Here is a 16,384-nt window from a genome sequence, read left to right on the forward strand (position 1 = left end):
CAGGAACAGAGACCAGGTTTAAGAGGAGGTAGACTGTCCAGACATATGAGGGCTCGGGAGTCACTTGGAGAGTGGTTCCAGGCAGAGAACCCTGCACGGTGACCATTAGGTTCCAAGACCTATGGGCTCTGTCAGCCTTGGGGATAGACAGCTACCCCACCTCCCTTAACTAGTTAAAAATGCTGGCACTCCCCAAACCACACAGGAGCAAACCCCATTCAAATGGTGTTGGGAGAGTGGATGAATTCAAGACAGTATTTGACAGATAAGGAAACTGAGGCCCAAGAGAGGAGGGTAAGACTGTGGTATAGGAACTGGCAGATGATCCAGCATCCTGCCCACCCCCAGCCCAATACAGGGCTAGGAACTCATCAGCTCCTTCCTCCAGCCCATAAAGAAAGAGTCTTTGGGGAGACTTGATGCCCACCTATGCTCCATCCAGAGCAGCTTTATTGGTGCCATTTGTAAAGGCCTTTCCCATCAGCCCCAAGCCTTTGCCTTCCCCTTCTGAGAGGGAAGTTGTTTCTGGTCCTGACCCCATGAGCAACAGCACGCTTGGTCTGAAGCTGCTGCAACACAAGTGTGACACTCCAGGTGCAGGTCCATGTGCAAGTCTGTGCCCAGCTCTGAAGAGCAGAAGGTGGAAAGCCAGGTCTGTGTGTGGAAGCTGGGCAGAGCCCTGGCTGGCTGTAGGGATGTATGGGCAAGATGAGCAGGCCCTGTGTGCACCCCAGCTCCAGTGCTCAGTGTGGCTGAAGCCCAGGGTTGGGGCATAAAATCAGAGATCCTGAGAGAGAAGCCCTGAGGCCAAAGAAGTGTGTGGAGCAGGCCAGGGTGGGGGTCCAGGGGAGACTTCAGAGGGGCCGGTGTGTGTGTGCACATAGCCCGGGTGGGAGGACGCGATGTACAGGGCCTTTGGTGTGTGGCTATGCCTCCCTCCCTTTCCAGAATGCTTGCCTGAGCCTCTGGCCTCCTGAAGCTGAGGGAACACACCTGGGGGTGGGAATGTGGGGGGGGGGGGGGGGAAACTCAGCTGGAAGTGGTTTTGACCTCAGCACCCACATCCTGTGGGAGGGGCTGTCAAGCGGCCAGGCTGTCAAGGGGCCTGGCCATCTCTGCAGTCCTCAGAGCTGCTGGAGTAACGGTCCTCTAGGGACAGAGATGGTCGTCTTCCATGGGGGCAAAGTGGCCCAGAGGCTAGGAGGTGGGGTCAGTTCTTCCAGATCCAGGATCAGGAGGCCTCAGCTGAGCGCCCTCCCCGCTCCTCCTCCATCAGCAGCAGGCGGCGCCGGCCAGCCTCATAGTCAGCCTCGTCCACGCTGACCAGCAGGTGGACAGCCTCCCGGCCTACGGCCTCTCGAAGGGCCTCAGTCAGGAACACACCCCGCAGTGCCTGCAGCAGGGCCCCACTCAAGTAGTCACCCCAGAAGGCGTCCAAATAGGAGAGCTCTGAGAACTTGATGTCGCACACCACAGAGCCCAGGTCCCTTGAGCGCAGCACTGCGGTGGCCTGCCCAAACACGTCCAGCTGCCGTGCCAGCGCCTGGGGCCGACGGGATGCCACACCCTGCTCCAAGGCGGGCCCATGTTCGCAGTACTCTGCTCGCACCCTGAGCCGGATATCTGTGGAGAAAGAGGGACTGGTCAGGGAGGAGACAACACCCAAAACGCATAGGAGGGCGAGGGCGACTGCCACACTTCCTCCCTCCCGCAGGCTCCTCCCACTGCCCCATGGGTTACACTGCACCTGCCCCACATCCTTCCCCCTTCTGGTAACCACACCCAAGTACAGTGACACCCTCACATTGCTTCCCTCCTGCGCCTCTGTTCCCTCCTGACGTGACGACCTCCTCCTCTCCCCTCACATGCCCGCTGCAGCCTCATCACCTCCTGATGGACTGGCCCCACCACCCCCACCAGGCAGGTCCTGACCAGCGCTGACCGTCCTTCAGCTGGGGATGCTCTGTCCCCAGTCTCCACAGGATTCGCTCCCTCACTTCCTTCAGTTCTCTGCTCAGATGCCACCTTCCCAACACCTGACCGCCAACCCTCTGGCCCCCAGCATCCCCGGTTCCCAGAGTCTGCTCCATTTGTTCCCCGGGCACAGACCCCTTTGAGCCTCCTCATGCTCTCCCTCCCTGTCAGGACCGTTACCCCTCTCCTCTGGATAGGAGCTTCCTGAAGGGATTTTTATGTTTTTTTCACCTGTATAACCCATGGCACAGAGTAGGTGCTCGATATGTGTTAATGAAAGAACCAGTGCATGTATGAACAAACTTGCCTTTAGGCAGCCAGATTGACCCCTCTCCTGCCCTCAAACAGTGAGATCCATGCGGAGCAACCACATCCCCATCCCCCTACCCACCAAGCCACCTCGGCCTAGGAGACTCGAGGCTGGAACTGGGCTGGCTCTTCTGCAAGCAGGTGCTCTCTTCCAGCAGAGGCACCAGGATGGTAGGTGGTTAAGCCCAGAGCTGCTGGAAGCCACTTGGCCACTGGGAGGGGAGAGAATGAAGCCCACACAGAGCCAAGGAGAGAGAGGAAGTGACTCCTGAGTGTATCACATGAGCCCTGGAGCACCTGGATTTTCAGCTACAAGCAACTCACTTTCTGCTTACTCCAGTATCAGCTGACCTTTCTGTCGGTTACAACTTGCCCTCATCTGCGCAAATGAAGTGGCAGCTCTGCACTGGGGACAGGACACAGGACTTCTGAGGTTATCCCTATAATGTGACCTCATGAATGTCACCCTCCCTGTGGGATTACTGAAATTCCACCCAGAATTGGGCTACTAACAGAATCCCTCCCAACACACACACACATGCACACACACACACACACACGCTGTCTTAAAATCAGATATAGGCTGAAAACAACAAGCACTAGACTCATATGACCTCATTTAATCCACAACCTGTGAGGTAGGCCCTAGCATCACCCCCAATTTACAGATGAGAAAATGGAGACACACTGAAGGGAAAGGACTTGCCCAAGGTGCCACGGCCAGGCAGTGGCAGGACCTTGCAGAGGTCACTGAACCTCCAAGCCCCAGAAGGGAGCTCTGGGTCACTGGAGCCAGATGCAACCCAGGAGCCTCCAGGCAATAGCTTTGTGACCTGAGACAAGGCACAACCTCTCTGAGCCCAGGTTCCTGCCTGAACCGATCTCTCCTACAAAAGACCATTAAGATGATTAAAGAGAGAGCTATTGGTAGGTAGGAACAGCTGGCACTGCACATGGTGCCCAATGGTTCTTCTAAAATGGCAGCCACCCACGGCTCCAATGTGCCAAATGCTTTACCCCTGAGGATTCAGCAGGATCAGTCCTGTGGGGCAGGGGCCACATTTAACCCATTTGGCAGATGAGGAAACTGAAGCTGTGGGAGGGGAAGTGTCATGCCTTAGCCTCCATTCACCTTTCGCAAACCGTGTCAGCAGAGCAGAAAGTAGAAGGCAGGTCCCTGCATCCCCAGATGACTTCTTAGAACCACTCAACTTCCTCCTCCAACACCAAACCCTTCCTCTTTCTGCCCCTCTGCTGGAGGCCCAGGGAACCCTGCCTGGCACGGAGCCTCCAGCGCCTCCCACAGCACTCCGGCCCGGGTCCCTCCGTCCTAACGACCAGATGAGACCTCTGGGCCCACATCCGTGAGTCCTGTGAGTGTCTGACCACACCTTCCACTGGCATGGGCTGGGGAGCAGGGGACTGGGAGGAGCAGCACGTGTCCCAGGCCACATGGGGCTGCTCAGTGGCAGAGGCACGGAGCCAGGTGGCGGAGTCCGACAGACCTTGAGGCGAGTCCCGGCTCTGCCACTCTCTAGCTCTGGGGCCTTGGGCATGTAACCTCACCTCTCTGAGCCTCAGTTTCCCCATCTGAAAAACAGAAACAAACAAGAGGTCCCTGCTGCACGGTGGGGTCATGAGGATTGGAGGCAGCAACTCATGAAAGCACTTGACCCTGGGCCTATGGCACAGAAGGCCCCCCGAAACAGAAACTGTAATTTCAACACCCACCTCTCTACCCCCATGGTCCCAGCCCAGGCCCTGCCCTCTCACCTGGGCCTGAGCCAACCTCCTCCCTCATGTCTTCCTTCAATCCCGACTACATCCTCCCATACATCATGCGGGAAGTGCTCCCAGCACAAGCCTTACTTACTCACAAAATCACCTGTCCGCCAACTCTGCCTAGAACACCCCCATTCGTGCACCATGGCCCAACTCACAAGACCCCCATGTCCCACCCAGGGGAAGCCCTCCCAGATCGCCTTTCTCCTCAGCTCAGATTGCTACTAGACCTTCAATGGGAACTGTTCCCCAGAGCCCGCCCGACATGGCAGGTAGAGGGAGAACAGGACCAAGGAAGACTCGTGTGTGTCCTGTTCATTCCTTCGTTCAACAGATAGTTACTAAGTGCCATGAACACTGGGGTGACACAAGAACCCCACCACAAGTGGGCCTGGAAGAGGCGTGACGCCCTGTAAGGGAGCACTGCCCGTGGGCCAGGCCCCTACCTGTGTGCTTTCACTACCTTAGACCCCTACGTCCTCTCAGCATTCCTCAGTTCCATTTAGGAACGGAGAGGATTTCTGGTGAGGAAGTCCTTCACCAGACCATGGTCCAGACTCTGATCTGGAGTACAAGAAAATAAGAGGATGGCACAGAGAGGACAGGGAGGCTCTTCTGGCAGAAGGGGACATGTATGATGTGAGCCACCGCTCCATCCCAACCCTGAATCACAGGCATCACGTGCAATCTCTCCCTTACCCCTCACCAAAGTAACTTACTGACAACAGAGGACGCTGACATGGTGCTTACTGCAAGCTGGCATACGCTTCACTTCTATCAGCCCTTTTGATCATCCCTACAACTTTTTGAGACAGTGCTATTACTCCCTTTTTGCAGATGGGGAAACTGAGGCACAGAGGATGAGTCACCTGCCCAAGGCCACAGAGGCAGGAAGTGACAAAGCTAGAATTCCAACTGACATGCCTGGCTCCAAAGCCCCAGCCCTTAACTATCCCTATCCTGTTTGCTGCCTCTCATGCAATCACACACAGAAATCCATAATTAAAAGACATCCCGAGGGCCAGGAGAGAAAATTATAGAGCACGAGTTGTAATTTAGATCACAATGACCAGAGAGGACCTCTCCAGGAAATGACATTGGAAGTGAAACGTGGAGGAGGACAAGTAGGTCAAGACAGGAAAACAGGAGAGAAGAGTAGCATTCTCAGAAGAGAGAGCAGCTCAAGTCAAAGTCCAGAAGCAGAAAATGAACTTGGGGTGTCCATAGGCTGGGGGCCGGTGTGGCTGGACCAAGGTGGAGAAGAGCACAAGGGACAACTGGAGAGGAGACACGACCACAGCCTGGCAGGCGGGAGCAGAGAGTCTGTGCGGCCTCCTCTGTAAAACCACTTCACCCCAGCACCTGCTCTTGTGGGCCACAGTAAGGAACATACGGTTTGATGCAGGTGAGGAGCTCAGGCCAGCGCCAGGCCCACAGTGAGCCCTCCAAATGCAGCAGGCTGGACGCGCCCTCACCATGCTGAGTACAGCTGCTCCACGGAAGCAGCAGGGTGCTCAGAACAGAGCCAGAGCAACGCTGGGGAAGGCTGAAGGTGGCTGGTCCAGGCTGGAAGCAGGAGACACAGACAGAGGTAGATGGACTGGCCCAGATGTAATAGAAGGCCCAGGGGGAAAGAGCACCGAGCAGGCCTGGGCCCTGGGCTGGGGCTGGCCAGCAACACCAAGCATCAATCAACCGTCCGCTCCTCTTGGGCAGCTGCAGGGAAACGCTCCCTAGCCCAGGGCAGAGGTGTGGCTGCACCTTCTGAATGAGGAGAGCTCCTCCTGCTGCCAGCACCCCTTGTCTTTTAACCCCACACCTCATCTGCCTCTCTTCTAGGGTAGAAGGCACACAGAGGGAAAGGGGAGGGGCTTTGCAGGAGGAGACCAGAGAAGGTCCGAGGGCCAGGCCCAAGTAAAAAGAGGTAGCCAGACGCTGCAATGGGAAGACCTCCGCTGCCACACCAGGGCCAGCACACCCTCCTCAGGACGATGGTGGACTCCTCCCTTGCTCCAAACTTTTCCCCAAGATGTCATGATGTCAGACATCAAGTTCTACTGAACTAATGGTTCAAAACAATGAGGAGAAGCTGCCACCAACGTCAGAGAAAGCTAAGCAGCCACTGCCTGTTTCCTGATGGACGAGCACATCACCACCTAGGAAGTGAGCTTGGAAAAAAACATTAAACCAGAATCTGATCAAGCCTCTCCAGACCCAACTACCAATTTTCAGGCAGGGAAACACATCACTCAATCAACCCTACTGCAGGACGCAACTGGCAAAATCCAGTCTTTGAGAAATGACAGAGGATAGGTACTTTCAACAAACACAACACAGGGAGGGTAGGGGAGAGAGGACTGAGATGGTGGGGGAGTCCCAGGGATCAGGAGAGACTTAAGAGAACCAACGCTTTGGAGACAACTGGAAATTTGAGCCCTGATGAGATTTTGATAATAAGGAATTGTTCATTTTCTTGGTGTGATAATTTCTTAAAGATTTCTTATCTTTTAGAGGTACATAGTGAGAAATTTACAGATGAAATAACAGGATACCTACAACTGACTCCAAAACAACATGGCTGATGAAAACAGCTCACCCGTGTAGAGCTGACAACTGCTGAAGTTGGAGATGCGGAGCCAGACGGAGGTGCATCACGCCAGCTCTCTGCTTCTGTGTCTTTCCCATTGAAGATGTCAAGGCAGGGAGTAAACCTCATCCTGCCATTCAAATCCTCCAACTGCTTCCACCTGGCCCACGGCTGACAGGCCCTGCTGGACGCCAGGCCACCTGGACGCCCTTCCCTCATAGCTGCCTCGGCTCCAGCCGTGCAGCTTCCTCTCCATCCCTTCACCACCACCGACACACTCACTCCCCTCAGCCTTGGCTCCTGCTGCCCCTCCATCTGGGACACTTCCCCAGCCACCTGCGTGCTCTCTTCCAGGAGGCCTTCCTAGACCACCCTACCTTGAAAATCATCTAAAACCGCATTTCCATTGCTCTCTACATCCTTGCCCGGCTTTCTCTTCTTAGCTGACATCAGAAGTTTCTGTCTCATGGCTTCTCTTCCCAGAGAACGCAAGCTCTGTGAGGGCAAGGGCCCACCATCCCCACTGGGCCTAGCATGTAGTGAGCGCTCTATAAACACATAGGGAATAACCGAGCAAAGCAACCCGAGTTTCAGCTCAGCCCCACCCCTGCCACCCTGCACCATGTGGACTTGTCAACCCTACCTCAAAGGCTGTCTTGAGCACTCAGTCAGGCAAGTAGCATACCCAGCACAGGGCCCACAGGCCTGAGAGGGACATGGAACTCAGAGGTCCTGTGTCCAAGCCCAGCAGCCTTCACACTTGCTTCCTCACATTCTGGGACACTCTGGACTTTAGCCTGGTTCTATCCCTAGGGGTCAACCCCCACAGCTGCCACAGTGAGGAGGGACCAAGAATGGCGGGCCCCTTCCTCATTCAGGTCTGGAGAAGCCTCCTTCTATCCCAGGATGACCTCATTAAAAATAAGCCATCCCCATTTTCAGAGGGGAAAACCAGGGCCCCACTGGAGAGCCTCACTCCAGCCCCGCCCTGCTTTGGTGAGTCAGCAGTCAGACCTGCTTCCCCACCCGCCTGCCTTCCCCCAAGACCCAGCCACGCCCTGGTGAAAACCTCTCTGCCACCCTGCCGAGGCCCTGGCCTCAGGAAAGAGACCTGGAGCCTCCACTGGCACCAAGACCCCTCTCCAGCCTCAGCTAGGAGGCTGACTTCCATCGCTGCCCAGCCAGTCTGGTGGCTCTGGTAATTACTGGCTGACTCCAAGCCAAGTCACGACAAGGGAGCCACCCCCCTCAAGCTGGGAGCTCAGTTCTGAGGACACAGGCTGGCTGCATTGCTCTGTCCCTCCTGACAGTGCCCAACACAGGCAGCTACAGCCTCATCTGCGGAGTGGAGGTGCCGCCCCCAGCCTGGGAGGGGCACAGCACGCAACAGGAGGCACCAGGTGTGTGCGCTCTGTGGGCTGGAGAAGGCTCTGCAGATGGAGGGAAGAGCCTCCATCTGCCGACTGAAGTCTGCGGAATGCAGAGCTGCTGCAACCCCAGATCTTCCTGGCCGTAATTCCACCCTCCCACGCCTGCCTGAGCATCTCACTGGCTGACCTTCTGTGTCCCCACGGGGGTCCCAGAGAGGTGGGGGTAGGGGGTTGAGAGAGAGCGTGCCACCTGTGCTCATGTCCTCCTCTCAGGACCAGGAAGAAGTTCGAGGACAAGGTCTGAGCATAAGTCTCCAAAACAGAGCCCACAATCCACCGAACCCAACCTGTCTGCAGGTCTTGTCAGCCCTGTGTCCACAGTATTTCCTTAGTCCACCCCCTTCCCATGCTTTCCCCAGGCTGGACTTCCGCTCTCTCCTTGTTGGACTATGCAGCCTGTTCACTCATCTCCCTGCTTCCATTTTGTTTCATTTACTTCACAGATGCCTGACAGAGAACCTACTATATGACCAGCACTGTTCTAAACACTTTGCAAATCATAACTCATTTATTAACTCATCTTCCAGACAGGGTCAGAATTCCTCTAAAAACAAGTATCAGATCACCTCACTACTCTGCTTAAAAGCCTTTGCTAATCTGAGGCATGGAATAAAATCCAAATTCCCACCTGCTCCAAGGCCCAGCTGCTCAGCCCTGGCCAGACTCCTCTACCCACTTCCCACCCTCTCTTCATGGCACTCACTGTCTAAAGTGAGCTTTGGTTTCACTGGCCTGTCACCCAGCTAGAAGATCACCTCCATGAGGGCAAGGACCTCACTGCTATTCCCACCCCAAGCACACAGCAGTAAACAGTGAGAAAAGGAGCAAACTGGTACATGGTATAAGCCCCAGGCCAGCCACTATTCCCAGGTATTACATGAGTTAACTCATCTCTCTCAACAACCCTAACTGGAAGTTATTCTTATTAGCCCCATTTTACAGATGTAGAAACTGAGGCACAGAGAAGTTCAGTCACTTGCTCAAAATCAAACAGCCTATTTAAATGCAAAGCCAGGAGGTGAATTGGGCAGCCTGTCCCAGGGTCCTTGTTTTTCACCCCAGCATCATGCCACCACTGCAGAACACAGGGCTGTTGAATAAATAAATCCCTGAAAATGTTAGCTGAATAAACAAAATTAGAAAGAGGGGGTTGTCCAAGAAAGGCTTCCTAGAGTAAGTGGCACACAATGTGATCCTTCAACTATCAGTGGGATGTAGAGCAGACAGACAGCAGCAGACAAGGATTAAGGATTCATCTGCACTGAACAGATGATCAGGAGCTGCTGCCCCCACAGGAGGAGGCAGCTATGTATACCACACCCCAGACGAGGGCCCGTTTCTCCTACCCTCTGGCTCTGCAGGCTGCCTGTATAGGCATTCCCCAAGACCCACAGACACCTACCACAGGTCACTTTGCCTTCTGAGGAGGGTCTCGCTGGCTCCTGCTGCTGCCGGGGGGCAGCTGGGCCCCCTCTCCGCCGCCGTCTGGCACCACCACTGGGCCGGCCCCGACTCCGACGCTGCCGCTTGGTCAGGGGGGAGCCTGAGGCAAGAAAGATGAAGCTGGTTGATGGGACCCATATGATAGCTGGCATACCAAGGCAAGTGCCCAGGGAAGAGCTCAAGTTATTTCCATACTGTGAGATCCCATAAGCCCCTCTGCTTCCTGGGCCTCAGTAGGCCCCATCCATAAAATGGGGGAGTAAGTACAACCTACAGCATCTAGAAAGGCAGATGAGCTCGCCTCGCCACCTAGCAGTCCCACCTCCAGGTTTGACCCTAGAGAAACCTCTGTAGACTCCCATCAGAAGACAAGCATGGCAAAAGCCACTGGGGCATCCTTTATAATTTGTAACTGTGTCAACTTCAAAACAATGTAAATGTCAAGAATAAACTTGAATGCAATACAAATGTCTGGCAAAAAGAATAATTTCTAGGATACATTGTTTAGTGAAGTAAAGCAAGATGTAAAAAACGCATCTACAGTTTGCTACATTTTGCATTAAAATGAGGGGAGATAAGAATATGTATTTGCTATTTTTGCAAGACGAAACACTAAGGATAAATGAGAGATGAATGAAACCATTTACTGGGGGGTGCGGGTAGCAACAATGGAAATGATACTTCTAAGATCATCTTTCTTACATACTTTAGTTTTGATTTTCAAGCCAAATAAATCAAATTAAAAAGAAACAAAGAAACAAACTATAAAATTTAACATAGAAACAAGAGAACCTAACTATATATATAATTCCCAACATGAACAAAACTGAAAAGGAACTATTTCAAGTAACATACAAGAAAACTTTGTAAACTCTCAGTGGGATATACTCAGAAGACAAGAGAAATCATAAATAAATGTTACCTTTCATTCATAGTCACCAGTGGTATCTGTACTAATTCTGAAGTTATTTTATTAATGTAAAATAAAGCAACTAAATCCTTATCCCAAAGTTATTAAGAACCAAGGTTTTTATTAAAAGAGAAAAAAGTCCTGGTAAATTTCGAGTTGAAAATACTAATATGAACTTTTTTAAAAGCATGATTTCTAACTCTGCTCACTGAAAGAACCTAGAAACAATGCACTCAGTGCCCAGATCTGGTCTGTAAATACCACTGCTTCTTAAAGAAACTAGGCTTCTGGAAACAGCTGACTCCAGGGCTGGGGAAAGAAAAGTACAAATGAGTCCAGGACATCCAGCAGTGCCTCAACGCAGGAAGCACCCAAAGAATGACTGAGACACATTAAAGACATGCTAACCAATTTGAACATCAGGAAGAATGACTCATTGACTATAACACAGTAAATAAATAAGAACACATGAATCGACACCAAAAAAAGAGGGGCTGGTGGGGAGAGAAAAGGAATACTCCTCCTGAAAGAATGCCAGCTAGTAGACACAGAGAAAGGAAAGAATTAGGAAATCCCCCTTACACTTAGGCAATAACTGGTTCAGGCAGAGATCATCAATGATTCTAAAATCCCTGGGGATGCTGCTGGGGACGAGGATATGCTAATGTGCCATCCCATAGGTTATTTTCTAACCATAAAAGGAAAAAACAGTCCCTTTACCAAGAACAAATATGGGAGCCACTAACCAGGTAATTACACCTGCCCACTCACAACAGGAAAACCAGAACTTCTGCCTCCTTCACTCCAACTCAAAGCACACAGCATCAACAAAGGTTCATTCCTACCCAAAACATATAACCTGAATCTAACCAAGTCTCCAGACCCAATTTCCCACTTCACAGGAAATACAGGGACAGAGAGAAGAGTTAAATGACACCATCAGGAAAGTATCAGACACTTTAGGGAACAATCAGGACATTCCACTAACAACTGGCTGGGTAGGGTCAATAGGTCAATGTCATGAGAAAAAAAGAGAAGGTATGGGGTGGAGGAGTTGTTCCAGTTCTATAGCAAGACGTTAAGGAGACGTATTTGAGTGCAGAGCCGATCAACAATGAGTGAAGCCTGAAAGCGGAGACAATATTGGGGCAATATGAAAATGGACTATCAGGATATCAGAGTATTAGCATTTACTTTCTTGGGGATAATGGTCGACAAGTGATATAGGTCAAACCTCTCCTTTTCAGAAGAGCCTGCTGATTTAAGGGTAAAGTGTCCTGATGGCCATAATTTAACTTTCAAAGAGTTCAACAAGAAACCCAGAATTAACAAACACACACATAAAACAAGAGTGGCAAAACATTAAAATTACTGAATCTAGGCGAAAATATGAACACCTTTACTGTATTAATCTTCCAACTTCTCTGTATGTTTGAAATTTTGTTTTGAGTAATTAAAAAACTAGGGAAGGGGGAGATTGGATAAATAATGGCACAGCAATTCAAATAAACCAATTAAGAGTTACTTAACATGAATAAATCTCAAAACCATGTCCTGCTAAGACAACCACATGAAGAATGATACCCACGAAGTGATGCCATTTAGATGAAACAGAAAACCACAAGAAACAATTCTGTATGTTGCTTCTGGACACATGTTTTTATACCAAAAATAAACACACACACACAAAGCAAAAATGAGGCAGAATGACCCCTTTGGCCCCTTCCTTGATGTGCCAGGATGGGGCAGGTTCACCAGGTTTCAGAAGGAAGAGGATCACTGCCATCATGCCCACCAGCTGGGCTCACCTGTCTCCCACTGACCCTGCTGAGCATCTGAAGAACTGCTGGACTGCCGACGGCGACGGCAGCTGCCTTCAGCCCTTTTTGAAGATGAGCTGGAGGTGCCATAGTTGTAGCGTTCTGGAGACACTGGGGCAGGGGACAGAAGAATGGAAAGAAGCATTCCCAGCTTCAGGTCTCTCCCAGGCCCAGCCTCTAATTGCCACCACCCTCCCCATGAACTCCTGCCCCACAGGGTGCCCAAGTTCTCCAGAGGTCAGAGCCCAGACACCCACTCCCTCTTCAACACCATGGACCCAGTGGCTGCTCAATGCCTCTGGAGATAGAACATTCACCACTGCCTGGGGCCACCCAACCCAGATCAAAAACAACTCCATCAGAGTTAGTCTGTAAGCTGAGTCATGATCAGGTCCCCTACAATGCTGCCCCCCATAAACAGCCCCCAGTTCTCCCTGAGGCTCCAAGGAGTAGGATGGCCTCTCTGCAGGCTCCCCAAATATCTTCCAGAGCCTGTCCTCCACGTATTTTTCCAAAATCGCTGTCCATTCTCTAGCGCTGCCCTTCTCGTTATCCAAATCACATGGGTTTACTGTGGGCAGTAGTACACCATCTCCCTCCACAAACTAGCCACTCTACCTCCAGTAACCCACGCAGTGGCTTGAAGGCTATGCATGCGTAGATCTCCTATGCCTTAAACCCTCTTACTTCCTCCAAATGGCTGTGTCCCAGGAGTGCTTCCCTCACAAGGATTAAGGGCATCGACTCTGGAGTCAAGCCAGCAAGGTTTGGATCCTGGCCCTCACCCTTTCTCTCTGGGCTATCTGCAAGACCCCGTGTGACGTGACTCCTTGCCCTCGCTTCAGTCCTCTCTGCTCTGCCACACTGGCCTCTTGAGGAGGCCAAACTAATTCCTGCCTCAGGGCTTGAAAGCCTGTCTTTCCGCCTGGAATTTTCTCCTCTGAGATCTATGCACAGCAGCACTGCAGCCTCAGTTTAAATGTCACCTTCTGCAGAATAATCTTGACTTGGTTCTCCAATCCAAGGGGACCTTCACTTCACTTTGAAGCACCTTCCACTCTCACCATTCCATTACTTTGTTTTAGTCTTTCTATAACCATATAAAAAATAAGTTACCTTACTTAAAGTCAGATTCCCCCACTAAATGTAAGCTTCATGGAACAAACACTTTGTCAGTACTGTCACCTTGTATCTCCTGTGCCCATCTTGTGGGCAAGATGCTTAACTTCTCTGAACCTGTTGTTTTCCTGGTACAGTGGAGACCAACAGAATTCCCTCATAGAATTACCAGGAGGATATAAGATGATAGTTCATATGAAAGGCTTACTGCTGTAACTGACATGAAATTAGCCCTCCATAAACAGCGGCCACAAACAACATTATTGATGTGGCTGAAGCAAACCCCTCCCAAAGCCATGCCTCCTCCCGCTTGTGTTTTTCATTGATACTCAGGGAGGAGGGGTGAGTGGAATGGGACTTGGGCTGTCTGATATGGCACTGTCCATGTATCAGGGCACCATAGGTGCGCAGCGGCAGCAAGGCCCTCTCCCCACCGGAAGTCTGTCACCCTCCCATTCAACCATACCTGGCCGGCGCCGCTTGCGCGCCAGGTGCGGTAGCAAGTCGTGGCGAGCCAGCACGCGCAGGAGTTGCCCCAGCAGCCGCAGGTTGCTTTCGTTGCACTGCCCGCGGCGCTCCATCTCCAGCAGCAGTTCCAAGCCGCTGCGGGCGCGGGCCAGGCCGCCGGCGGCGCCGGGGGCCTCATCCAGCAGGAAAGCCAGCAGCTCCAACTCGCACTCGGTCAGTTGCCCGCCCACCACCTCGAACATACGGTGAAGCGACAGCATCCCGTAGTAGTCCAGGCACTCATCCTCCTCCCAGCTCGGAGCCGGGGTCAACCCGGACAGCGACATACCCGGGGGAGGGGGGCGCTACAAACTCAGAACCAGGGCCTAGAACCCATACACGGGGAGGGGGCAGCGGTCAGAGACGCGGGGGCCAGGGCCCCAACCTCGCCATTGCGTCTCCTCTGCCCCGTCCCGCGGGGCAGGGCCACCCTCACACCCCGGCGGTCTCAGCGTCCCCCTTCCCCCAGAAGAGAATGGTATCGCCCGAGGTCCCCTAGTAACAGATCGAGACGCCAGACCCCTCTCGTCCTCCAACCAGACGGGCCGGCGGAGTCCGAACGCCCCTCCCCAGGTGGTATGTTCCGAACCAGCCTCCGGACCTGACCAAGCGATTGGGTCTTAAGCCTGGGGGCCCACCCCGGGGCACCCTGCCAACTGCCCTTCGACTCTGGGTAGTACTGTCCGTAGGTGCCCTTTGGCATCCAGTGGTACTGTCCGATCAGCGCCACGGCTCCACCCAAGTAGTGCTCCACCGAAAGTGGCCCTCTGCCCCCTCCAAGTCGGACCGACTCAAGCAGCCTTTAGCTCCATACAGGTGGTGCTGTCTGAATGCGATCCCCTCGCCCAGTAAGGGCGGTACCGCCTTCTCTCCAGCCCCCAGGTGGTTCCGTCCACCCTCCACCATTCGCCCTTAGGCCTCTCTGGATCCTCACCAGATTCCGGCGTCTGACGACTCCTGGGCGACGGCCGCAGCCACTTGTTTTGGATCTTTCTGGCACCTTCTCTATTATTACGCCTGCGTCACCTCGCCCCTCCTCCTTCCCCCAACTCGCGCAGGTGCGACCGCCACGCCCCTTCTGCGCAAGCGCAGAGTTAAGCTTACAGGGCCCGCCCCCAACCGTAGAGTCCGGGCCCTCCTGCCCTGCGCCTGCGCTCAGCGAGAATGGTTCAGTGTCCCGGTTGGACGTGGTACCCGGTTGCCGGGTAGCTCTTCTCCGTGGGTAACTTAAGCCGCTGCGTCTCACGTCACGACCTGCTGGAACTACTCATGTCATGGACTACAGTCCACTCCTAATCACGACCTAGACGCCGCAGCTGCCCAATGCAAAGGGCCGCAATCACAACCGTCCTGTCTCCAAATAGCGCCCAGGCTCCATATGATCGGGACTTGGATGCTCCTCCATTAGACTTCCCCTTACTCCTAATAGGAACCAGCCATCTCATGATCCCAACTGGAATCCCCCATCATCCAACAGAAACCCCCATCTATAAGATCCTTCCCCTGATCAGGACTAGGACTCCCACATCTTATGTTAGGAAACAGTATCTCCTTCCTGATTGCAATAGGCCCCTCCATCCTGACTGTGCACCTCTTGATGGCGTCCATCACGACCCTCCCCATTACAGTTAGACACACACACCCAGGGTCTCGAACGGGACCCCCAAACTCTTCCAATCTCCGCCCTCCAAGGTCACAGAGCGTTCTGATACCCCCTTCTCTAACCTGCACCTACGAGCTTCACTTTGGCGCAAGCAGGTCTCTACAGACTAGCCTCGAGGCTGCATGCCTGAGCGTCTCTCCCCTGCGGTGGGGCCTTGGGCGTGGCGGCCACCCTGCAGTTCACTTAGGTGACTCAAGGTCAATGCCCGCACGTGCCTCGAGATAGGTCGCCTCCCCGGACCCGTTATCACCCTCGAATTATTTCCTCTTGAGATGCGGAAGACCTGGGTCCCACCTGGCGCTGCCTCCGCACTGCCTCTGCTTGGGCTGCAGCAATGACCTCTAAGTCTCTTCGTCTTTGTGGCAGTCACCTACTGAAGCCCAGTCCTGGGCCGGACACACAGTAGGCGTCCAATAAGTGAACATCATTAAATCAACCGAAAAGTTGGAGGGAAAGGATAGCAATTTTACAAACTGGGAAAGGCTATGTCCATGTTAGATGGGTTATAGTGCGCACCCACGGTGCATCAGGACCTGTGCTGGGCGCTTTTACGTGTTTGATTTCATCCAATCCCCTCCTCAACAGCCTTTGAGGTGGATGTGATTTAAGCCCATTTTACAAGGGAGTAAAAGGAGGCCCTGAGAAGGGAAAGTACCCTTAATGTGCCTGGCTCCAAAGGTGAGCTCTCGGAGATGCTCTCTTCTGCTGTGAAATGATACCTCTGCCAATGTCTCCCGGCGCCAGTCCACTGGATGGGTCTTCGCTTTCCAAAGATGCCCACTTCTCTCCACTAAACTTTCAGACTTGTCAGAGGAGTGCCCGAACTGCGCAGGCGCTTCT

At 53.1% G+C, this 16,384-nt stretch overlaps 1 protein-coding gene across 3 annotated transcripts; it reads right to left on the reverse strand.

Annotated features, from left to right (window-relative positions):
- Window positions 1–411: 411 nt before the first annotated feature.
- Window positions 412–16,378, reverse strand: DEDD2 (death effector domain containing 2). 3 transcript variants are annotated; one of them, XM_036896493.2, is made up of 5 exons: window positions 16,264–16,378; window positions 13,841–14,207; window positions 12,244–12,366; window positions 9,485–9,625; window positions 412–1,623 (listed from the first exon to the last, which is right to left on the reverse strand). In XM_036896493.2, the coding sequence occupies exons 2-5, from the start codon at window positions 14,166–14,168 to the stop codon at window positions 1,232–1,234; spliced, it is 984 nt and encodes a 327-aa protein (XP_036752388.2). In that variant the 5' UTR covers window positions 14,169–14,207; window positions 16,264–16,378; the 3' UTR covers window positions 412–1,231. The 3 variants fall into 3 exon arrangements, with proteins under 3 accessions (XP_036752388.2, XP_036752387.2, XP_036752385.2); XM_036896492.2 differs by having other exon boundaries at window positions 16,200–16,335; XM_036896490.2 differs by lacking the exon at window positions 16,264–16,378 and adding an exon at window positions 14,816–15,514.
- Between the last annotated feature and the right edge of the window lie 6 nt (window positions 16,379–16,384).

The sequence above is a fragment of the Manis pentadactyla genome, chromosome 15 (genome assembly GCF_030020395.1).
Source record: "Manis pentadactyla isolate mManPen7 chromosome 15, mManPen7.hap1, whole genome shotgun sequence".
Classification (NCBI taxonomy): domain Eukaryota; kingdom Metazoa; phylum Chordata; class Mammalia; order Pholidota; family Manidae; genus Manis; species Manis pentadactyla.